The 25,504-nt window shown below is 47.3% G+C and overlaps 1 protein-coding gene across 1 annotated transcript; it reads left to right on the forward strand.

Moving 5' to 3' along the window:
* The first annotated feature begins 453 nt into the window (after positions 1-453).
* On the forward strand, positions 454-25,418 carry Hexa (hexosaminidase subunit alpha). The gene is made up of 14 exons (XM_021171746.2): positions 454-895; positions 15,068-15,160; positions 16,314-16,379; positions 17,372-17,418; positions 17,790-17,900; positions 18,560-18,661; positions 19,669-19,801; positions 21,220-21,400; positions 22,267-22,350; positions 22,620-22,692; positions 23,192-23,375; positions 23,560-23,650; positions 24,214-24,318; positions 25,130-25,418. The coding sequence occupies exons 1-14, from the start codon at positions 643-645 to the stop codon at positions 25,191-25,193; spliced, it is 1,587 nt and encodes a 528-aa protein (XP_021027405.1). The 5' UTR covers positions 454-642; the 3' UTR covers positions 25,194-25,418.
* Positions 25,419-25,504: the final 86 nt, after the last annotated feature.

The following is a 25,504-nucleotide window of genomic DNA, read 5'->3' on the forward strand; positions in this document are numbered from 1 at the left end:
TGGTTGTGAGCCACCATGTGGTTGCTGGGATTTGAACTCTGGACCTTCGGAAGAGCAGTCGGGTGCTCTTACCCACTGAGCCATCTCAACAGCCCTAGGTTACAGGCTTTTGCCAACACACCGGGTACTGGCACTCACTAGATAGCCCACACTGGCCATAGACTTACAGGAATCCTCCTGCCTTTCCCTCACTAATTCTGGTATCATAACCAGGAATCACCACAAACAATTTTTTCAACACTTTGGGACGTCTTTCAATTGCTCCTTGTTGAGACCCCTGGAGCTGATTACTTAGACTGCTCAAGTGCGCTTTCACACAGTTAACACTGCAAATTGGATTCTCATTTTCCTTTTTCCGGTATTGTCCGCGCTAGTCCTCCACGCCCTGGGGCGGTGCCTGTCCCTCCCAGCCCATCCCTTAGGATTGGGATAAGGAGACTTGGCCAGGGCGGGGATCGATCCTTCACCGCCCACGGGGTCGAGAGCAGCAGAATCGTTCGCCTGCCGATCACAGAGATCGAGCCCGCCCTGCCTCCCGCTCGCTCACGTGACCCGACCCTCCGATTGTCACGCGGGCGCCGCTCACCTGACCGGGGTCTCACGTGGGCTCAGCCTGCTGGAAGGGGAGCTGGCCGGTGGGCCATGGCCGGCTGCAGGCTCTGGGTTTCGCTGCTGCTGGCGGCGGCGTTGGCTTGCTTGGCCACGGCACTGTGGCCCTGGCCCCAGTACATCCAAACCTACCACCGGCGCTACACCCTGTACCCCAACAACTTCCAATTCCGGTACCATGCCAGTTCGGCCGCGCAGGCGGGCTGCGTCGTCCTCGACGAGGCCTTTCGACGCTACCGTAACCTGCTCTTCGGTTCCGGCTCTTGGCCCCGACCCAGCTTCTCAAGTGAGTCACTGCCCGGTTCTTCCCTCCGAAGGAGCCGCCTTCCGTGCGTGGGTCAGCCCCGGCCCGGCTCCCAGACACCCTCCCGTTGGCCTCTGCACAACCCAGTCCAGTCACCTCCCACGCGTTTCTCCCCTTGCCTTCTCTACCCAGCTAGCCCCTATCCTGATCACCCCTTCATTAATGTGACTTCTTGGGGTCTCAGTTTATCCCGAATCCTCCTTTTGAGAGCTGCATTTAGGTTTTCTTTCTTTCTTTCTTTCTTTCTTTCTTTCTTTCTTTCTTTCTTTCTTAAGAAATGCCTACTGTAGGACCACAGTTCAATCAGGCTGTTAGAATATTGACAATATGTTGGCAATAGACATTTAAAATGATCCTTTATAGAACATGCTCAAGTGGCATAGGGTCCCTGTGAGGCAGTGACCAGGGCTGCAGAGCTGAGCCCAGCATGTGTCTGGCACATAGCTTGGTTAGTAAAAGTGTGAGAGGAATCAGAACACAAGGCAGAGAGCTTCCGGAGACATAGGCAGATGATTCCAAATCATCTGTTGAAAGTGAAGACCCCCTCATCCCGGAAGGCATCTCCATCCTCCTTACTGTTTCCTAAGATCATCAAAAGAGAAGATGATCTGCAGGTTTGGAGGAAGCTGGAGGAGCAGGGATCTTATAGTCTCAACCCAGACTCCTTCTGTCACAGAGTTGGAAATGGAAAATGCATCTTGGAAATAGAGGAGAGACACAGCTAAGGTCAGGCAGCTGGGCTGGGAAGGATTAACGATCAGACCTCTATTCTCTCAGTTGGTAAAGTGCAATGCAATGAGGCCCTGGGTTTGAATACCCTGCTGCATCTCATAAGAGCTGTCACGATGGCACACAGACTCGGGGGTGGGGGGGGGGNGGACAGGAAGATCAAGAGTCCACGGTCATCTTTGGCCACATACTGAATTTGAGGCCACCTTGGGCTGTCAGAGACCCCATCTCAAAACAAGGGAAAAGAACTTCTCCACTCTTAATGACCAGGTAGTTATTCTTGTAGAAGACTGGGTTGCCTTTGATTTTATTGCTTTCAAAGAGGAAGAGAGTTTTCATGATGACATTTATAAGAGTATGTGGAGAATGGAGTGTTACATAATGAGAAATAATGATAAAAATACCTTTAGAGTGGAGGTAGGTATTAGGAACAACTGTATTTAGATGAGGGCCAAAAGTATACATTTATCTCTTATTTGATTCTGAACTCTCAGGGCCTTGGGTTAGTTTTGTCCATAGTCTTCAACAGGCTGGGCAGTTTTTCTTATTACTTAGATCATAATATGCCTTCACGATAATTCTGGTTAATTCTAAGCCTGAGCAGCTGAACTGCTGTGGTGTGTGTATGACTTGTTTGTATATGATATGTGAAATCTCTGAGTCTTGTTTCTTTGAGCTACACTTGCTCTCCCTGCCTTTTGGATATTGTGCTTGAAGTCTGTGTGCACTGAGGGATCTGAACTCTGAAACACAATGCATTCATCACTCATCCTAGGACCTCATAGGAGCCCAGTTTCCAGACTCCTGCTACTTCCTTGTTTGTGTTTTGTTTTGTTTTCTATTTGTTTTTTTTTTTTTTTTTCTGTCTTCCTACACTTGGAGCCTTTCTGGGGGCGGTGATAAAACAAAACAAAACAAAAAAAGCTGTAAATGTCTTTGCACTCTTTGAAGGAGGGGATAATAGTGGGGGAGACTTGGTGATGTTTACAATAAAATATAGTTGAAGCTGCCAGTCAGTGGTAGATTACTTAGTGTGCACAAATTTCTGGGTCTGACCACCAACAAAATAGTGAAGGAGAAAAAAATGTAGGGGGCAAGGGAGGAAGAGAGAGAGAGATGACCCTGGCATGGCTTCCTTTCACTTCCTTATTCTCTTATTTCGTTTCCTACAGCAGTAAAGCAGGGCGGGCGTTGGTGGTGTTGACCGTTGGATTGGTTTTGTTCCCTTTACAACAGGAATTGTAAGCTTCCTAAGTACAAGGGCTCATGCTTGGGTATGTTGTAGCTTTTTTGATTGTTAAAGTCATGGGTTTTGATTTCCTTCGCCCCTCAAGAAAATGTTTACCAAAAGCAGGCATTGCAGCACATGCCTTAATCCTAGTAACTCAGAGGCAAGTGGATGTCTGTGTGTTCTAGGCCAGCCTCATTTATATAGTGAGGTCCCAGGCAGGCAGCCAGGATACTTAGTGAGACCTTGCCAGTAAGTACATACACACACACACACACACACACACACACACACACACACACACACACATGTTTGACCAATCTGATTAAGGAGATTTTCCCCTCTATTGTAGAGCTATTAACAATCCGAGAAGCTCAGGAGAATCAGATATGTAGGCATGAAAGGTGTATGCACATGTACAAAATATTTTGTGGCTTGCTTCTATGTCCTAAAAGTTATGGTCTTGCCAGGCAGTGAGGGTGCACACCTTTAATCCCAGCACTTGGGAGGCAGAGGCAGAGGCAGGCGGATTTCTGAGTTTAAGGCCAGCCTGGTCTACAGAGTGAGTTCTGGGACAGCCAGGGCTACACAGAGAAACCCTGTCTCAAAAAATGAAAAAAAAAAAAAAAAAAAGTACATGGTCTTAAGAGAAACAGATTAAATTTTCTTCTCTGTTCCTTGCTGTAGCAAATACCACCATGCCCAGGAGGTATTCTCTCTGTGTTTTTACCTCTGTCTTAAGTTGTGACTTTAAGTTTTCCTGGCTAATAGTGGTATGACCACTGGTCAGGCAAGAGCGTGGCTGGAATTCCTTTTTTGGACTAGTCTGCTCAAGAGCAGGAAGTGGGGGTGTTCAGCAGCTCAGCAGTCAGTAAGCAGCCCATTACTTTTGCAAAACTTGGGGCAGAAATGGGGGAGCCTGCTGATCAGGTGCACAGTGCTACCATCACCTCTCCCTACTGTTCACTTTTGATGTTACAGTACAGGAGCCAAGAGCACACGTGCATGGCTGTGTTCCGTTGCCTGAGCCTGCAAGCCTAGATTGGTCAAATTAGGAGTTTGAGTCCATGTCCCTTTGAGTGTTGGAGCTGTCAGGCTGTTTGCCATGTGTGTCAACACACAAAGTGGAAGAAGCCCTTGAAATTGGTTGTTACATTCTAAGGCACCCACTCCCAGGACTCCTCTGGGTAAGTGCCACATAATAGGGTTTGCTGTGGCAAAACTGACTTTGGAACGGGCAAGGAAATGAGTGTGTACTGAGTGGCAGGCACTTAAGATCTGGCATGTTTTGTCAGCCTGCTCTGTGGGTAAGTGTTATACCTGTCTGCAGAACTGAGACTTGAAGGCAGAATGACTGTTATTACACAGCTTCGGGCTCTGGTAGGGGGTTCCATCTAGATCTGTCTGTCTATCAAGATTTCCTCTGTTCATGGCCACAGTGCTCATGAAGATTTTTGTCAGGACAATTAGTCATTTGGAAGACTATTAGCCTCGGGGAAAATTAAGCTCTGATCATATCTTAGTGTTAGTGACTTCAAATAGAAACGTCTAACATCTGACTTCTTTTCATTACCATTCAGTCAGTGAGTGTTATTTCTCTGCTGCATTTATCACTTCCCAAAAGTATTTCTAGCCTCCCTCTTTGCTTCCATCTTTACTACAATCAGTGCTTATTAATCAACTATAATTAGTTAATAGTGATAAGTTCAAAGACTGTATTAATCAAACTGCTCTCATCCCTGAGTAATTTACAGTTACCGTCTGGGGATGTAGCTGAGATAGGAGAGTGTTTGCTGAGCATGCACAAAGCCCTGGGCTTGTGTGCACACAGTGGGTGTGTGGCACACATAATCCCACTACTCAGTAAGTGAAGGCAGCAGGATCTCAAGTTCAAGGTGTTCCTCAGCTACATAGTAAATTTGAGGCCAGCTGTGTGAAAAAAATTACAGTCCCTGAAAATGAGGATAAACACATACAATAAAGTGTAATTTTTTTTTCTGTGATATTTGATGAATGCAGAAGAGGAGGACATGACCCAAGTGTAAGGATGTGGGGAAGGTGCATATGGAAAAGCTTCCCTTAGACGTTGGAGAACATTTTGTGGTAAAGGCCCCTGGGAAAGAAGCCTTTTAAGCCTCATTCAAGACATTCAAGGTCATTGTAGTTGATTTGCACAGATCTCAGGTGGGACAGCAAGTTCTGAAAAGAGTCATTAAGTCACCTAGTGAGCACTAGTAAGCAGGAGCATTGGGAAGGCAAGCAAGTATATTACACAGGTAGCATTCAGCCAAGTTGGCGGTCTGGGGCCATCTGTGGTAATGATGCTTAGAAGCAGGGATGGCAGTTTTTGTGGTGGTTAGTAATGACAGTAGCTGGACTGGTTGGTGGCTGCAGGGACATAGGCTCTCTGGACTGCCCAGGCAGGGGTTTCAGACATGATGTGCTTGGAAGTCTACAGTTAGGAAGGGTGGGGGTGGGGCACTGAGGATGACTCCCATAGTTGCCACTTAGCAGTGTGAGCAATTTGTTCTCATGGGCCACTGCCAATGCACAAAGATAGAGGAGGAAAAGGGAAAGTGCTAAGGAGTGGAAAGAGAAAGGATTGACCAAGAGACCTATGAGCCTGATTGATTGTAAGTCTGATTGTGGGTGTGTCTAGTACACAGAATCGTCGCAGGCAGCCAGTTGCACGGTTAGCTTGGGAGATGAGTTTCCAGAGACAGGAAGGTTCAGCAGGACCCTTAAGTCCCAGTTGCTCCCAATGGCTGGAAGCTCTTGAAGGAGGAGGAGAAGATTACTGATATTACTGGGGAAGTACTAAGCCAGAATGTGGGTTCTTCCTCTGAGTGTCCAGATCATCTGACAGCCACAAGACTCCAGGGCACAAGGTATAAATACCAAAGTGCCTAGGAAATGACAGGGTGCTGTGGTAGGAGAGACTCAAGATTCCACAGCTAGATGGCCTGAGTCACAGAAGACAAGCATGGGTCAGCTGGGGAAATGGTCAGAAGCAGCACCAAGTCTTCAACTCCAGCCTGAGAGATGCCGCCTCCTCTCAGAGCTACATGTAGGGGAAGTAGCATTCTTCTGGAAAGAACAGGGCTACAGTTAAGGAGGAAGTGAAAAGAGCTGGTGGTATCAGGCGTTAAGTAGCCATGAAAGGATGTGCAAAGGTGGCTGATGTGTGGTGCGGGTGGGTCATGGAGAGGAGCACCTTATAGGAAGGGAGTGTAGCATGAAAGGGCCAGAGGGGCTTATATAATTTTTTGACCATGAAATTGCCAGGGAGATAGACCAGCAAGACCTAATGTGGGATCTTAATGTGTGCTCAAGAGTATATATATGGCGACTTAGCATATTGCTAAAGACTGTTTTTCCAGTCCAGAGTGAAGAGATGATCCATCAATAAATATATAAGGATAACTAGTTGTCCATTGGAAAAAGTAAACGCTACCTGTTGTCATATATAAATTCCAGATAGAATAAATATTCAAAGACCAAAATCTAAGATAAAAGCATTAAAGGGAATTTGCAATTCTAAGCCTTTCTAAGCAATAGGGGGGAAAAAAAAAACAAAGAAAAAAACTATTATATTTGCTATATGAAAACTAAAAGAAATTGTAAAATTAGCCAGGCGATGGTGGCACATGCCTTTAATCCTAGCACTTGGGAGGCAGAGGCAGGCGGAATTTTTGAGTTCAAGGCCAGCCTGGTCTACAAAGTGAGTTCCAGGACAGCCAGGGCTACACAGAGAAACCCTGTCTCGAAAAACTAAAAAAAAAAAACAAAAAACAAAAAAGAAATTGTAAAATTAAAGATCAAGAGGACATGTGACTTGTATTTGTAGTCCCACATGTAGGAGGCTGAGACAGGAAAATTACCCAAGTCTGAAGCCAGTCTAGGATAACATGAGATACCTTGTTTGAAAACATAAGCCCCTGAAAAACAACATAAAAAGAAAAAGTGGACAAAATAGGCCAAATATTTGCATCTTAAAAAGATAAGGCTAATTCCTTGGGATTCCATCGGTGGTAGAAAGAGCACTAGACTCAAATAAAGCAGGCAAGGCTGAAAATCTAAACAGAGCTTCATAAAGCAAGCAAAGAAAATTAACTAGGACTGGAGAGATGGCTCAGAGGTTAAAAGCACCGATGCTCTTCCAGAGGTCCTGAGTTCAATTCCCACCAACCACATGGTGGCTCACAACCATCTGTAATGGGATCCAATGGCATCTTCTGGTGTGTCTGAAGACAGCGACAGTGTACTCACATACGTGAAGTAAATAAATACATCTTTAAAAGAAAGAAAGAAAGGTAGGAAGGAAGGAAGGAATAAATAAAGAAAGACAGACAGACAGAAAGAAAGAAAAGAAAAGCAACTAGCCAGGCATGGTGGTACACTGAAAAATTACTAAATGGCATACAAAGAATATGGCTAGTGATTGGACAATGCTTAGAATTAGTTGTTAATGTGGAAATGCTTTTGTTTGAATGGCCATTGTTTTTAAAGATTTATTTAATGTATATGAGTACACTGTTGCTGTTCTCAGGCACACCAGAAGAGTTTGTTGGCTAAAGTTCTCTCCTGGGATCAAGAATTTGGGGGAGATGTTCTTTTTCTGGTCATGATGGCATTGAAAGGGACAGGTCAGATTTTTAATGCATGCAGAAAAATGGAAAATCTGATTTTTACCACAAATGCTGGGCTGCAGGAAAGTGCTCCTGAGCATTGGTTTCTTCAGAGGGTGGGCGTGCACCTCTGGAGTATTAGTCCCGTCTGGAAGGTGAAGTTTCTTGGGTCAGCCTGGTTGAGATCAGCATCAAGGAAGTTCCTGGCTCAGGGCAGTTGGCTTCTGAGACAGCTGTTGGATAGGAGGCTGGAGAGATGGCTCCCTGCTCTTGCAGCCACCCCAGGTTCAGTTCCCAGCATCTCCATGGTGGCTATTCACAGTCTGGGACTCCACTTCTAGGGAACCTAACACCCTCTTCTAATGTCCATGTGTACCAAGCATGCACATGACACACAGACATACATGCAAGCAAAATGCTCACGTACCTAAAAATAAATCTAAAAGCAAAAGTTGTATGGCGTGGCCCTGCCCACCCTCGTCACACCTGCATATGTTCCATGTTGCAGAAGGCCTCTCTGCAAACACAGGCCATACTTCCAGATCATACACAGGAGTCTTTTCTGATGCTAAGCCTTCTTACCTCTCTAGAGGCGGTTGTGCTGTGTCTGCCTTAGCTCACCACAGGGCTTAGTAATCGCATGTCTCTCCCACTACACTGTGAGCTCCTCAAGGCAGGGACCAGGGCAGGCTGTTCCTTTAACTGCCCCAGCACTCAGACCAGTTGGTGACCACACTGAGTGCTCCATGTGTCTTAGTGGGAGGCCAGAGTGTGATGAGTGGACAGGAGGGTGAGGGAGAACAGTGCTCATGGAACAGACCATGTCAGTTTAGAATGCCAGAGCCTACAGGGCGGGGTAGGCAGTAAGGAGTGGGGAGGTGTCCTCAAGGGGCCAAACCAAATACTGCTTTATAACACAGCCCTGTTCATTTTCTCTGCATTGCCAGGGTTTTGTATCCAGTGCCTGACAGATGGGGGTGCTTTGACTTGGGAAAGAGCGAGCTGGGTGAAGAGAGATGGTTTTGTATTAAGGTGAAGGTTTGTAGTATCCAGGTGACCTACATGTAGCAAATTTTCCCTTGCCGAGATGTGGAAGGGCCTAAAAGCTTTTGATTTACACCCCCAAGTCCTTCAGAGAGTGTCTGAAAAGGTGCTTTGTATAAGCCTGGGTCTGTTCTTAGCAACCTTTCCCTAGCCTTAGGACTTCAGAAATACTAGATTTGGGTGTGTAAAAGACTCTCTAGGTTTACTGTTTACCATTTATGGTTGACTATCGTGTAGCACAGTCACTATGCATTCATAGCATTAAATGTGCATATTTTAATTCTAGCATCATTCATTTTTTCAGCAAACACTTATTGAATGACTACCGTGTATCAGGCACTGGGAACACAAAGACACAGATTGGTCCCTGCTGTTGAGGAACTCACAGCCTAGGTGAGGAGATAGACAGCTTATATTAAGATAAGTGTTATGAAAAATGTATGTGTACTCCATGGTCACACAGGAAGCTCTTAAGAAAGGGTGGGGGAATGGCCAAAACAGTTTTATATAAGAAGAAAAGCAGAACTATTTCTCAGCCCAACAAGTGTGGGAGAAATGCCAAGTTTGTTTTAATTGCAGGAAGCAATTTGTGACTAGAGAAGTATAAAGTTATGGATAAGACAGGACAATTCCAGGATTCTGGGAAGAGCTCACTCTGCTATGATGAGAATTCCTGAATAGAGCAAGAAAGAGGATGAGCCTTCAGGTCATCCTGTGGCCCCTGGGCTTCACCTGAAAACCGTGGAGCACTACTATTAGACTAGAGGATCTTTTTTTTTGTTTTTTNTTTTTTTTTTTTTTTGGTGCTGGGGGTCAAATCTTGAATTTCATGATCTTGATGATGCTGGGCAAGTGGTCTGTCTCCCAGCTACATCCCCAGGCCCATTAGAGGTTTTACATGGGGATTGTCATGATCAGATGTTCATGCCAAGAGATCCCAGAAGGTAGCAAATTGAAATGAGGAATAGGTGGAGGTGGGGAGGGAGCACCTGGGTGGTTTTTTATGTGGGAGAGTACAACAGGCTGAACTCAGGGTGAGAAAAGGCACAATGCTAAGAGTTGATGATTGCTATAATTATAAGACTTAATTGGATTTTTGTGTTTAATTGTTGAGCCTTTAGAGCGTAGGACAATGTTTAACATGTAACATTGTTTTGAGTGAGTAGGTCTGTAATCTACTTGGTGGAAAGTGTTCAGGGGAGTGTTTTTTAGGTGAATATATGCTATTATTAGAGAGAGAGAGAGGCTCAGCCAAGAGAGTTCCCTTCTGCACTGAAGATCCAGGGGTTCTTGAGACACCTGCGCCAGAGGTGTGCAGTTGTAGAGCTCTACAAGAGGGGTTGGCCTAGAAAAACAGAGTTAGAAGTCATGAGCTTATTGTGGGAGGAGAGATGTTGTCCAAGGAGGATGTAAAACAAGGAGTGGCCAAGCCAGCTGTCAGTCAACTGGCTCTTCTGGGAGGGAAGGGTAGTGGGAGGGAGGGAGGATTAAAAAGAAAAAGACAACACTATAACATGACTCCGGCCTGTGCTGAGGCTGAAGTGGGTTTATTTTTCTCCAGTTTGCTTTTATATTATTCTGGGTACATACAAAGAACAGGGTCAGTCCTAAGGCATAAACCGAGTGGTTAAGGAGCAAACAAAGCATAAACAAAGGTCACATGATTACTGCATTCAGAGTCTCATCAAGACCCATCAAGATACAAAGAACACTTTCCTCAGCTGTACTCACCTTGAGCCTACTTCCTAGCCCTAGCCCAATGTCAAATTCCTGCCAGATTCCTAGAAGCAGCCCCAAAAGCTCTCCACAGAGGAGGAGGAAAGAAGGCTAGCATCAGAGAAAATGGTCATGTTCAAGGAGGTAGGAGAAGACCAGGAGAGCAGACACCCCCCCCCCCAAGCCAATGGAAATTTGTTTTCTTTTTGAGACAAGGTCTCACTGTGAAGCCCCTACTAGCAAGGAACCCTCTATGTAGATCAAGCTGGCCTTGAATTCAGAGGTCCACCTTTCTCTGCCTCCCAAGTGCTGGGATTAAAGCCCTTTGCTACCAGAGGCCACATAGAGGAAGCTTTGTTTCAGTTCAAGCTTTGTCAAGGATGCTTGACGATCCAAAAAGTAGAGAGTGGTCTCCGGGACAACAGGATCTTCCTGACAGCAGGGATTGTTTTGTTTTGTTTTGTTCGTTTTGATCACTGCTGTATTCCTAGCACTTAGTGAATAAGCCTTGCACTTAGTAGGCCCTCAATAAATATTGAGTGAATATATGATGAATAAATGAATGAACTGGAAAAGGCCCCATGAACTTAGTTATAGAACCACAGAATTTTGGTGACGTCATTTTCAGGAGTATGTCTAGGGAAACTAGGTCATAGTAGAGATATAGTAGTGAGAAGCGTGGATGGAGGGTGAGGAAGAGGCTACAGAGAGAAGATGAAGCAGATGCAGATATGTTACCATGGGCCAGAAACATTAGCGGATTTATCTTCCTTTTATCTACCTGGTAAGATAGATGCTGTGGTGATCCTTGTTTTACAGATGAGAAGCCACAATTCAGTGAATAGCCTGCCCAGGGCCTTACAGTAAAAAAAGCTACCATCAGTATTTAAATTTCAATCTGCCTGACTTTGGAATTCAGTCCCAGCCGCCCAGACTGTTTTCTCTCCATGTTCTCTAAGGCAGGAAAGCCAGAGCAAGAGTGGGTGTTTAAGTTGATGTGCACTTGAGACTGGGAAGATGGCAAATACTTGAGTGCTGGGAGGAAAGAGGCAGTGGGAAGAAATCACTTGAAGATAATTTATATGAGAGGAGCCTGAGGGGAGGTCCAGAATACAGGCGAAGGGAAATAAATGTCTTCCATAGAGGAAAGGGAGGAGGTAAAGTCAGGTGCAGTGTTGCAGGCGTTCTGCGAGACTGGGAAAGGAAAGGAACATGGAATGGAGCTCTCAAGCTGCTGAAGTAAGGGAGGTGGAACCAGGTATAATCTTGAGGAAGGTGGCACAGGCTTGAAGTAGATGTTCCAGAGAATAGAAGGGGGCAATAGAGGGCATAGGAGACAACTTTCTTGGGTTTTTGTTGTTGTTTGATGTATGTGTGGTATGTGTCTGTGCGTGTGCTTGTAGAGGTCAGAGATAGATGTCTGATGTCATTGGCAGTTGCTTGCCTCCTCTTCAGACAGAGTCTCATTGAATATAGAACTTGCTGATTGGGCAGGCTGGCTGGCTGGCCAGCAGGCCTCCAGGATTCTCTTGTCTTTGCTCCCATGCCTGTGATCACAGGTCTGCTGGCTTTTCCGGCACATGCTAGGGATCAGAGCTCAGTTTCTCATGCTTCTACAGCAAGGGTTTCACCACTGAGCCATCGATCCAGTTCCTGAAGACTTACACAGGAACCTCAAGAACCAAGATAGATGTTTAGAGTAACCCAGTCCTGCTGTTCTGTTTCTCTCCCCCAAGGCCCGGGGAGTCGCAGAAAACAGGGCTGAGGCACAGCTGGCAGATGTGAAGTTGATCAGGATTAAGGATTTTGTTCCTTTGGTATGACAGACAGGCTATTGAGAGTATTGTTGCCATTATACCTGTGTATCTGCCTAGCAAGGAAGGAAACAGGGGCAGGAGAGGAAGTACAGACAGGAAGTGGAGAAGCTGTGTAATAGAGTCCAGAGAAACTTCCTCCGTGGGACTTGTGTGATGAGAAGGCCCTTGTTGTCAGACTTCCATGTTGGTGGTGAACTTGAAGGCATTGTAAGAGTGGGGGTTGGTGGAGAGGACCAAGGACGGGGTACAGTGCTTATGGTTTTAATATTCAAATACCTTTGGACTATTTTACTTTTTCAGCTACTTAAGTTAGAAAAGAATACAAACTTTTTTATGAACCCAAAGAAGAGAACAGTTCATTTAAGCTCGGTGAAAGCAGGATGGCTGAGCAAGGTAGGAGGTAGAGAACATGACTTAGGACCCTGAAGAACTTTGTCCATCTGCAGTCATGAATGAGGTCTTAGGAACAGGAATGTGGTCCCTCCCTGACATCGTTTGTGGAAGCCCCAGACATGCTGGGTTTGGCCACTGCAGAACCAGCTGTCCCAGCCCTATGCAAGCTTGCTTATGCTGCTGCTGGGCACCTGAGACATCACAGCTTCCTGTTCTTCCAGCTGACCTCATGGCCCGGTGCCCCGGGGTTTGCTGGCTGTGTGGACTCTTTACCATGCCCAGCCTCCCACACCTCAGTTCTTGATGCCAGGAGTGTTGGTGAGTGTAGAGACAGCTGTACCAACTCCTACCTGTTTCCTGCTTTCCTCAGAGCCTTGGCACAGTGGCAGCACAGGGGCAGGAAAACAAGTGTGACACAATGCTTACATCCTTCCAGATGACCCAGCGTCCCTCCTGTTCTGTCACTTCCCCCAGACCTTCCCTCTGGGTGCTTGTTTGATCCACGCTTTGGCACTGACTTTTATCAGCCCAAAGCCAGGCAGTCCTAGGAGTGCTAGGATTCATTGCCATGGTATTGGAGAAGGAGCCTTATCTGAGAGCCATTGTTCTGGGGGAAAAGGCTTTCCTGCTCAAGGTCTCCAAAAGAGTCTGCGACACATTCCCCTCACTCAGCCTATAGACAGCAAATGTTTGTGTGTTTAGAAAGATAAATATGACATTTAACAAAAAATAGGAGTTTTCCTGCTTTCCAAGTGTTGGCTCAGACAAGCCTGGAGTTTTCAGCCTGGCTCCATTTTTTTCATCAGGACAGTGGCCATGGTAAATAAATGTGGGTGACTTGTGACTTCTCATTGTGCAGACCTAGGACCTAGGATGACAGGGAGGCCTAGGACCTTCCCTCTCCTGTTGACTGTGGACACAGGAGCATTCTGTGTCACATTGGGGCCATGTGACATTCTGGGATAAGAAAGGCTTAAGGAGACAGGTTTATTCGTTCACACAGAGAGAGGTACAGTCTGTCGTCAGACTCTAGCGTGGCGGACTCGTAGATGTGTGTTAGAGAGGCAGCTCCTCTGGTTACACAGCTTAGGAGGACTATGAAGAATAGAGTTGTAATGGCAGGTCTTTTCCCCAAGAGGTTTGAGTAGGAATTAGTGGGTTGGGGATTAGAGTGAGGGAAGAGATCTTTGATTCTAGTTGGGTAGGAGAACTCAACTTTAACTGACTGGCATCCTGAGAGCTGAGGTGTAGACACGTGGCAAAGCCTAGCATCTCTGGTTTGGCTCTCTTCACAGGCTTGTGTGTGGTACTTAGTTCCCGTCTGCTTGGAGACGGGTAAGATTTGGGATTGTTCTGGTTCTGAAGACGCTCCTTGCCTTCTGCCAAGCCATCCTCTCTCTGACATTGTAGATTGAAGGGTGTTAAGGGTATTGTAGGGAGCTGCATACAAACAGCTCCAGGAATGAGCAGAGAAGGTTCATTGAGCTCAAGGCAGTAAAATCAGACTACTTTGCAAGCTGGGTATGGTGGTACCTGCCTGAAATCATAGCACTCAAGAGACTAAGGCAGGAGGACTGCTATACATTTGAGGTTAACCTGGGCAATCCTTCGTCTCACAAAACAAAATAGACAATAATAATATCAGACCACTCTGAAATCCACAGATTAGAAAAGAGGGAGAGAAATGCTTCGGCATTTGTATCTGCGTGACCTGGGGTCTGTAGTCAGCATCGCGGAGTGGATTGGCTCATGCAGGATGGCTTTTGCCTTTGAGAGCAGATTTACCCTAGAGAACCTGCTGGGGAAGGGACAAGTGGGATAGGCTTAGCCATCTCCGCCGGCTTAGTTTCCTCATCGTGGGGACCTCCTGGCTACTGTTTCATCTGTGCCTTACCTTGTGGGCTTTAACAAAGTGGGAACTCCTTTATGGGGAACTTGGAACAGCAGTGCTACGTACAGTGTCCTAGTCTACAGTGAGGTAACGATGCACATATCCACATCCAGATGTGGACCTTAGGTGTGGCAGCTTCGTAATTATAATCCCGACCCTCAGTTAGGCAGAGGCAAGAGGATTGCCCTAAGTTTGGGACCAGCCTGGTCCACACAGCAAGTTCTGAGCCAGCTAGGGCTACAAAGCAAGATTCTATTTCAAAGCAAATTGATCATGGAAATATGTTTTGGGGGGCAAAAAATGTTAGTGAATTCTGTGACATAGTTGATTTGCATTGTAACTTCCTCTGTGGTGACCAGGTAGCAGCAGAGTCTGCCACTCAGCAGGTACTGCACAGCAGAGTGTCCTGAAGCCCTCTGAGGGCAGCTGCTATTGAGACTGTAAACTGCCTGGGCTGTTCAGAAGAGACTGATAGGGAGAGTGGCCAGCTCGTTCAAACATGGTCAGAGCAGGCTGCTGGGGGAAGTGGGAACACAGGCTGAGCAAAGGCTAACCATGACCAGGCAGTGCCGGTGCCGAGGGTAAATGCCCTTCCTTTCAGAGGGACTAGAGCTAGGGACCGTCCTAGAGAGCTGTGGGTTTGCCTGTTGCTTCTGGGGGCTGGGGGGAGGAGGCAGGTCAGTCCATTGAGCTTATTTGTCTTCACAGAAAACCAGCAAACGTTGGGGAAGAACATTCTGGTGGTCTCCGTCGTCACAGCTGAATGTAATGAATTTCCTACTTTGGAGTCGGTAGAAAATTGTAAGTACCATTCTGTTCCCTGTCTTCAAAGCCAGCTCTTGTCTGGGACTGTTCCTCCAGCTATCCTGAGCTAGGCTGCTGCTGAATGACCTTAGGGACTGGGGCTCACCAAGTGTCAAGACCCACAGAAAATGTCACACAGACATTAAGTCCCATGGAACACCTGTCTTCTGGACTGAACAAGGGACTGATTAAGACATGTGAACACATAACCAGGCATGGTGGCGCACACCTCTAATCCCAGCACTCGGGAGGCAGAGGCAAGGGGATCTCTGTGAGTTCGAGGCCAGCCTGGTCTACAAAGGGAGTTCCAGGACAGCCAGGGCTACACAGAGAAACCTTGTCTCGAAAAAGAGAAAAGAGAGAGAAAGAGAGATGTGGACACTTTGCTGGGTTTTCTCAAGGACATTTGATACTGGAGGGAGATCCTTTGGGGTCATTTATACTGCAGTGAAGCTAAGTCATTAGTCCTGAGCAACAGATTTGTGGCTTTGAAGTCTCCAATGTGAATATTAGAGTATTGGAATCTTCCTCAGATTATTGGGTAAACTGGCTGAAGCCTGGAGGGAAGGGCGGTCACAAGGTGGTCACAAAAGCTAAAAGCTCATAGGAAGAATCCCTGGATTCTTATGGGGAAACCTAACCAGCAGACTGCATGGTGCTTTGCCTAATGTGAGCCACATGCATCAGTGGCCAGGCCTACAGAGCTAGGTGGTGCCCGCCCTGCTGTTTGGATGTTTGCTGATTTATTGATTCATTTGTATGTGTGAAATACGTATATTTGTTCATGTGTGCACTTGTGTGTGTGCATATGAAAGCCAGACTTTTGTATCAGGTGTCTTCCTCAGTTACTCTCCACCTAATGTTTTTTAAAATAGTGTCTCTCCTGAGCCCAGAGCTCATTATTTCACTAGACTAGCTGGCTCATAAGCTCCTGGGATGTTTGTCTCCACCCTGCCTCGCTCGTCCCCCAGCACATCAGTTTTGTGTGCCCCTGAGTCTGAGTCAGGGATATGAGAATCCAAACTCGGGTTCCCTGTAATTGCCGACATCTTACCCCCTGTGTTGTCCTCAGTCCTCTTTGTTTGCTTTCTTGTTTATTCAGAGATTGGCACAAAATGCTTGGTTCACACGCTAATTTTTGTCATTTCAGACACCCTAACCATTAATGATGACCAGTGTTTACTCGCCTCTGAGACTGTCTGGGGCGCTCTCCGAGGTAACACGGTGGGGAAGGAGATGACACTTAGGAAATAAGGAGCTAGTGGGAGCGACTGTGCATTATGCAGCTGGGCATGACTTGCTGCAGCAGCAGACGTGGCAGTGAGAGTGGACCCTGCTGCAGACACGGTCCTGCTCACTCAGTCCACAGTTGGGAAGTCTTTAAGAAGGAAAGCTAACCCAGGCATGCTAGTCTGGCAGGCTGATAGTTCCAGCTATTCAGGAAGCCAAAGCAGAAAGATTACTTGAGCCCAGGAGTTCATTCTGGGTAATATAGCTAGACCACCCGCCATCTCTTTAAAAGAGAAAGAAAAAGCAAGCTGGGTGTGGCTCATGCCTGTAATATGTGCTCTTAGGAGGCCAAGGTTGGGACACATTCTCAGTTTTTGTTATTGCACTGCCAGTCCTATGTACTTTGAAGAAAGAAATACACAACCCCCGCTCTATCCTCTGCTCTCTTGCACAAAAGGTGCAAGGCTACAGATTTGAGACCCTACTGCAAGTGGGAAGAGGTCCAGACAGTACACAGTAGTGTGCTTTACAAGTCCTGCCTAACCATTGAGGTCTGATGGAGTCTTTTATCTTGAAATCTGGACACTCAGGATATTTTATGGGACTTCTGTTTCCCGAAGTAGGGCCCAAGCTGCTGAGAACGTGCAACACTCTGGACCCAGTCTGCCAGTACTCGGGTCTCAGTAGACTCCAAGTCAGAGGGCGTGATTAGGCAGATGCTGAGGGTAGCTGCTGCCCCCCATACCTCAGCCCTCAGCAGCTGGGCCTCCCCCTCAGAAACAGAAGAGGCCCAGCTGTGGATCCAGATTCCTTGAACTCAGGGTTGTGATTCTTTTTTCATGGTTCACTGGGAGACATTATGAACAGCACAGTGGGGTATCCCTTTCCAAGTAGTCAGCACACTGGGGTACCTTTTTCCAAGTGGACACACCTTTTTCACTGCCTGGGTCTTTACTCTGCCTCTCCTCCTCTCCACAGGTCTGGAGACTTTCAGTCAGCTTGTTTGGAAATCAGCTGAGGGCACGGTAAGTCTGACCCCAGCAGGAGTCTAGGGAGAAATTCGGGTGGATTCTGTTTGGAGATACTGTAATGTGGTTCCCGTGGATCATTTAGCAATTATCTTGGTGCCATATTGCTTTGAAGAAAATAAACCTGCTGGCCTTAGGAAAATGTAGTTTGTAAATTGAGTAGCGTATCAGGTGCTGTGTTGGTTTGGCATGGGACAGTTCTGTGTAGTCTTTGATGTGGAGAGGTTGGTGGGAAGAGTGGAAGGATAGTCATTTTGGAGAACATTCATACATTGGATTTTGGGGATCTTGGGAGAGCCTTTCTCCTTTCTCTGTCCCGATGGTAAGTTCCTTTGAATCCTGATGCATTCAGTGTTTGCTCCACACAGTTCTTTATCAACAAGACAAAGATTAAAGACTTTCCTCGATTCCCTCACCGGGGTGTACTGCTGGATACATCTCGCCATTACCTGCCATTGTCTAGCATCCTGGACACACTGGTAACCAAGCCTCAGGGCCTTCTTCATTTCATGCGAAGGTGCTGGGTAGTGGGGCATAATAGAGCTTTTCTATGTAACTCTGTGAGCCCCTGGGAAAAGTATAGACGACTGCCTACTCTAGGATAAGATGGATTTGGATACAGTGTTGCTTATACTGTTTGGGGGAATTGATTTCTCTGCCTGGCACGGCTGACTGCAGTTTAATTAAGTCAAGATTATAGGAAGGTTGCTCTAAAGCCTTTGCTGGGGAAGTTGCTAGCTCTCCTGGATCTGATGTGCAGTTGTTGCTCATCTACCACATGGGGCTGCTTTCCCTTTGTCCCTGTGGTGGAACTAAGGGAGCTGACATAGATGTTAGCCTTGACTTCTGTGAGTTAAGTTATAGGACAGCTGAGTTCCCAACAGACATCTCAGTCAGATGGGGGGAGGTGGAAATGTCGCTCTGAGATCCATGGGGACATAGAAAGCGAGAGGGTTCTGCAGTGCTGCAGTCAAAATTCATCTGAAAGATGGCTCTGAAACATGCTTCCTCACAGGAAGATCTGACTTTGAGAAAGAAATATAAGTGCATTCCTGGAACTTGAGGAAGGTTGAGTTTTGCTATTGTATGTAGAGCAGTCTGCCCAGTATGGGGTTCTGATCTGTGCTCTGACCTCCAGGATGTCATGGCATACAATAAATTCAACGTGTTCCACTGGCACTTGGTGGACGACTCTTCCTTCCCATATGAGAGCTTCACTTTCCCAGAGCTCACCAGAAAGGTATGATTCACGTTACCCAAACATGGTCTTCAGGTTCTCAAGGGCAGTTCTCAGCCTAACTAATCAGAGGGAAAGGGCAACAGCGCTGAAGTCAGGACCCAAGGATTCAAGTCCTCACATTAATTTGTTTTATAACCTTCAGTGGCTAATATCTCCTGGTTTTGTTTTTTGATGTTATTTACATACATTCTGTTAAATGGGCATAATTCCTTCTTATTTATCTCATTAGCCTTAGATTGCCCAGATAAAGCAGTAGATGTTGTCCTGGGAAGATGAGGCAGTCTGCTGAACAACCTAAGGACTGGTGAGGGTGGGGGATGGGAGTGGGTACCTGGAGCCCAGTGCTGAGTTTCAGGTTCAGGTTCAGGTCTTACTCAGTGTTCTATTGCTGTGAACAGACACCACGACCACGGCAACTGTTATAAATGAAAGCATTTAATTGGGGCTTTCGTACAGAAGAAAGATTTAGTCCATTGTCATCATGCAGGTAGACGTGGTGGAGAAGTAGCTTGAGCGGTGTTCATCTAGATATCTAGGCAGCATATCTATAGGAGAGTGAGCCTCTGGGCCTGGCTTGAGCTTCCAAAACCTCAAAGCCCACCCTGCCCCCAGTGGCATACTTCCTCCAACAAGGCCATACCTACTCTAACAAGGTCACACCTCCTAATAGTTCCACTCTCTGGTAATCAAGCATTCAAATCCATGACCGTATGGGGGCCATTCTTATTCAAACCGTTACAAATCCTATCTCAGAAAATAAAAGAAAGTTGTACTGGAACACACACAATGTTGCTGCCGCATGCAGACATGCACACTGGCCAAAAGAAAGCAGTAGATGTGATAACTTTGGGGAAATTTTATCATAGTTTTATCATAATAGACTCTTGAAGAAGTCACCAGTACACATGGGCTTCGGACGAGTGTTCTAAAATTCAGGGTGTTTGAATATCTTCTCTTTCCAGTAGCCACAGGGAATGAGATTCTGAAGTGTATCTTCTGCCTTTCAGGGGTCCTTCAACCCTGTCACTCACATCTACACGGCACAGGATGTGAAGGAGGTCATTGAATATGCAAGGCTTCGGGGTATCCGTGTGCTGGCAGAATTTGACACTCCTGGCCACACTTTGTCCTGGGGGCCAGGTAAGAATGGAGCTGTAGTTGGAGGGGTCTGCTCAAAGAGGGGCTCCAGGGCGTTGGTTCTTAGATGTCTTATATCTTGGCCTTGGCTCTTGAAAAACTGTTCTCCATCAACTCCTGCCCAGAGGGAGTTCCTTCCAGAGGTAAAGCAAGAAAGTGACTCAAGTGAGCCAGCTCCTGCTACAGAAGTTATTCCTAAGGGTGTCTTGGCCCCAAAGTCTTCCTGCCTGGGCTGCTCCTAGGAAAAATTCAATTTATGCAGAGACTTTAACTAGTAAAATTATGGGCAGATGGGGCTGGAGAGATACGGCTCAACAATTAAGAGAACTGGTTGCTTTTCCAGAAATCCTAGGTTCAATTCCTAGCACCAACCTGGCAGATAATAAATATCTGTAATAGTAGCCCTATGGGATCGGATATTTTTTTGGTGTGCAGATACACATACACAGACAAAGCATCCATATACATAAAACAGATAAGCCTTAAAATTATGTATGTGTGTGTATGTATGTATGTACGTACGTGTTTGTGTATCTAAGGGAAGAGGCCATGCATATTGATAGACATCTGTAAACCCAACACTTAGGAAACCACAAGAGGATCTAAAATTCAATGGCAGCCTGAGACATAAGTGATTCAGGCTTCTGCCTTCGCCACCCCCACCCCCCAACAAAAGCAAAAGTGTTTCCCAGACATTGTTGTAGGTTTTTTATACCTTAAAGTAGATACTGAGGAGTTTGACCCCTAGGGTAGAATTTGTATGAAAGAAGATGGGGGATTGGGGCGTAGCACACACCTTTATCCCAGCATCAGGCAGAAGCAGGCAAATCCCTGAGTTCAAGGCCAGCCTGGTCTAGAGTGAGTTCCATGATACCCAGGGCCACACAGTGAAATGCTCTCTGAAAAACAAAACAAAACAAAACAAAGCAAAATAAAAATCAAAGAAGTTGAAGCTAGTCTTTGGAGATCACCATTGCATGATCATTTTTGCTGCTCAGTCACTTGCTTCTGTATCCAGGAACCCCAAGTGAACCCTAGATGACACCTTTGGGAAGATTGGAATAGGCTGCCTCCTGGCCCAGACACGGCCCTCGGGGAATGTGGAAATGGGCAGCAGGAGCTAGAGTGGAGGGGCTGTCAGTGGGTGCTGACGTGCTATCGCCTTAGCCCCGAGGAGCTGGGTGGTTTACGCTGGAAAATGTGTGTAGGGTAAGATCGTACACATCGGCATTCATTGCCTGTAGCCCAGCCTCAGTCTCTGAGGGTAGATAAGTCTGTATTTACTTGATTGTGACTAAACAGGTTGTTACTGATGCACTGCACGTGTGGATGAACAGTCGTCTACTCCATCTAGGGCCTACTGTGCAGGAGTATCCATGGGCAGGTGTATGTGTAACACTGGTGGGTTCTCTGTTAATTAGGTGCCCCTGGGTTATTAACACCTTGCTACTCTGGGCCTCATCTCTCTGGCACATTTGGACCGGTGAACCCCAGTCTCAACAGCACCTATGACTTCATGAGCACACTCTTCCTGGAGATCAGCTCTGTCTTCCCGGACTTTTATCTCCACCTGGGAGGAGATGAAGTTGACTTCACCTGCTGGTATGAGCCTTTTGGACTTCATGCACCAGCCTGAGGGTGGGTTACTCCGTCAGCACTATGGGCCTGCTGCTGCTACTTACGGGCTCACTTGTAAGGGAGCCCTGTCTCAGCCCAGAGAGGCCCTATATGAGGAGCAAGGCTGTTGGTATGAACTCCTCTCCCTGCCCCCTCACATCCTGGGATATTTATGGATATCCTCATTCTGAGCCGAGAACTGTCTTGGAAAAATGGAGGATAAAGAAAAATAGTCCCCACTTAAGAAGGCTTAAACTAGTCCAGTCAAGAGTCTAGTGCGCGCTAGAGAGCACTTACTGATGTATCAGGACAGAGAATGAAGACTTGGGTTCCCACCCAGCACCCATATTGGGCAGCTCATGAATGCCTGGGACAAGACCTACTTAATGTTAGGTCATAAAGTTCAAACTCTCAGATCTGCAGCGCCCACAAGGGGCCAGGGGCTTCTGAGCAGTAGGCCCCAGAGTTAGGTGTGAGGAGAGTTTGTCTTTTGGGAACATGATGAGGAAGGCATGGAAGCAAACACAGGCACTGTAGGTTAAGGAATCTGCAGCAGGTCAGAGATCATAGGCCTGCGAGACTAGTGCGATCCAGAGAGCAAATGGAAGGTGCATTCTCCCTGAGAGCGTGGGTTTGAGACTCCTCAAGATCAGGCTTCTTTCTTTCTTAGCCTGTGTCTGTTCTATACAGTCTTACATGGCTACAAGTTGACTGGAGACCTTTGGCTGTCTCTGGTGGTTTGATATTTTAGGTGGAAGGGGCAGGTTGCAGGAGGCTGGATGCCTAACCTGGAGGTTGCATGGCTTCAGGATGATGGAAGAACTAATCACCACTCTTTTCTGGCTTCCCAGGAAGTCCAACCCCAACATCCAGGCCTTCATGAAGAAGAAGGGCTTTACTGACTTCAAGCAGCTGGAGTCCTTCTACATCCAGACGTGAGGAAGGAAGGAGGGTGGGCGTGTTAGGAATCACCTTCTATGGGGAACGGTGTCTGCTCTCAGTACCAAAGTCAGTCCCTAGGACCATTCCCTGCTCCCTAAGGGTCCCTTTGTCCTATCTGTTCAGGTTTAGCGTGGTCAGGTGGTAGATCTACCCAGAGATAGATGCTCATGTCCAGTCAGGGCTAGGCCCTGCCAGGCTCAGCACCTGGAGGGCTGCCACACACAGCCGAGTGACACCTTGCTGATGCTCCTCTCCTCTCCAGGCTGCTGGACATCGTCTCTGATTATGACAAGGGCTATGTGGTGTGGCAGGAGGTATTTGATAATAAAGTGAAGGTGAGCAGGGGCAGAGAAGAGAAGGCACCCATCTCAATCTCCCGGGCCTCCCTCCTCTCTAGGGACCAATCATGTTGCCAAATAGGCTCTACGGTCAGAGAGCTGGGCGGCATCTCTTTAGCTCTCTAGAAGAGCTACAGAAGTGTGACCGCTGGAGTTTAGGTCAGAACCTCGTATCTAATTGTGGATTCCTGAGGCTTTGTGTGCTGTGCTTTCCTTCTGAGTCATAGACTTAGATCCTCTGTTTCTTTGGACCCCACTGCCATTCCCCTCAGCTCTCAACCGGTAATTACCACCTCTTCTATATAGACAGGGAAGCTGCAGTGGGTCTGGGAGGGGAGCAGCATGGGGCTCTGTTAAGTAGTGAGCACCTCAGCTCAGAAGCATCCTTTGCTGCTGGGAAGCAGGGAGCTCTCTGTGGCCTGGGTACCATGCATAAGAATGAACCTCAAGTCTTCTGAACTCTGTACCATGACTGCCCTTTGACCTTTCGTGACAGGTTCGGCCAGATACAATCATACAGGTGTGGCGGGAAGAAATGCCAGTAGAGTACATGTTGGAGATGCAAGATATCACCAGGGCTGGCTTCCGGGCCCTGCTGTCTGCTCCCTGGTACCTGAACCGTGTAAAGTATGGCCCTGACTGGAAGGACATGTACAAAGTGGAACCCCTGGCGTTTCATGGTGAGAGCGGGGTACTCTGTTGGCTGGCCAGAGTCTGGGCTGAGATCCAGGCTAGGAGTTAAGAGGGGCAAGGAACACACTGCAATTTAGGAAATAAGATGGCCTTTCTGAGGAGGAGGCCGCACTGGAAGGATAGTTGAAGGAGAGCCTCACCACCACGGTCTGTTGTTTTATTTTCCCTCAGGTACGCCTGAACAGAAGGCCCTGGTCATTGGAGGGGAGGCCTGTATGTGGGGAGAGTATGTGGACAGCACCAACCTGGTCCCCAGACTCTGGTAAGGATTTTGGGTGCGGCCAGGATGGTAGGGTCGAGGGTGCAGAGGTTAGGCTTGAGGTAGGGCTGGTGCCTCACAGTCTCAGTCCCTTCCAGCTCCCCAGTGCTTCACCCGTGAGGGAAGCTCTGAGATGATGCTTCTCTTTGTCTGGGATGCTCACACCCCACGTGGCTTCTGCGTGTGCGTCCAATAAAGCATTATGTGTGCAGGAGAATGGCCATCGTCTCCAGTTCACAAGTTCCGCAAAGAACCCAGGGGTACTTGCTTGGGATGAGAGTAAGGGCATTCTCTTGGCAACCTCCCCAAATACAGTGGGGTATTCCACGTTAACTTTCAGCTGACACGCCCTAAGGATTACCCTTATTCCTATGTCTCTGGGAGAGGAGGAGCTTGGAATCACTGTACGCTGATGAGGATGGTTCTAACGAGGGTGAAACTGAGCCCTGGAACTGCCGTAGAGCGCCCATCTGGTTGTCAGCTTTGAACAAGGCGTCATTTACAGCTGAGCTAGTTTGGGAAGGAAGACACACGGGGCCCAATCTTCTGTCTCCTCCCTCCTGTAGGCCCAGAGCGGGTGCCGTCGCCGAGAGACTGTGGAGCAGTAACCTGACAACTAATATAGACTTTGCCTTTAAACGTTTGTCACATTTCCGTTGTGAGCTGGTGAGGTAAGCGGGCTCTGGGCAGATCTGAGAAGAAAGGAGTAAGAGCCAAAACTTTAGAAGCTTTTTGTGCTAGGTACTGTTTTTGAATACTCCATCCTGTAGAATTTGTATCACAGCCCATAGGTAGGAATATATCGTCTCCATTTTAGGAGTATACAGCCCCTGAGTACTTTATTAAAAATCGGCAGGAAGCAGGATTTGAACCTGTAAGCTCTGACTGACTCATGAATACCTGTACCTCTCTTGACTGTGGCTTGTGTAAGCAGTCATTTGATAGAAACATAGCCTAGTGCAGAGCAGACATGGCTGGGAGTCCTCTGTCGTGGGCTCTAAGACACTGGGTAATTGAGGTGGTATTTTGTTTATCTCCAAGCATGTTGGGTTGGTTTGGTTTGTTGTTGTTGTTGTTGTGATAATGAAGGTATGCTTGGCGGTCCCCTAAAGGTCAGTTCTTAGGGCTTCCGAGCCTTAGCTTGAGGACAGGGTTTAATCCCTGACTCAGTCCTTTCCACTGCTGTGCTTATTGAATATTAGAAGCAGGAGTGGACATCTGAGTGGGCCAAGAGCATCAGACATCCCTCAGGCCCTGTCCTCTTTTCCAAAGTAACTGAATTCTGGTGGGGGAGTAGAGACCTGCACAATAGAAAGAGTGCCCTCATTGAGAATCTTGGAGGGAGGTCACCAAGTAACTTGGGTACAGTAATATTTTGAGATTCACTGAAATGGGAAGGAGGCTTTTGGTTATTATGGAGATGGTGTTACCATGGTCCAAGGCCAAATAATTCATCTTCCATTTCTTTATGTTCTCTTCCAGGAGAGGAATCCAGGCCCAGCCCATCAGTGTAGGCTACTGTGAGCAGGAGTTTGAGCAGACTTGAGCCACCAGCGCTGAACACCCAGGAGGTTGCTGTCCTTTGAGCCAGCAGCGCTGAGCACCCAGGAGGGTGCTGGCCTTAAGAGAGCAGGTCCCGGGGCAGGGCTAGTCTTTCACTGCCTCCCGGCCAGGGGAGAACACCCCTTGCCCGTGTGCCCCTGTGACTACAGAGAAGGAGGCTGGTGCTGGCACTGGTGTTCAATAAAGATCTATGTGGCATTTTCTCTAATCAGCTTGGGTTGCTTATGTAAAAAGAAAAACGAATGAATGGCCCTCAGGTCACCACTGGTTACACTCAGGACCCGCTCCTGGATT

Source organism: Mus caroli, chromosome 9 (genome assembly GCF_900094665.2).
Source record: "Mus caroli chromosome 9, CAROLI_EIJ_v1.1, whole genome shotgun sequence".
NCBI classification, from domain to species: Eukaryota; Metazoa; Chordata; class Mammalia; order Rodentia; family Muridae; genus Mus; species Mus caroli.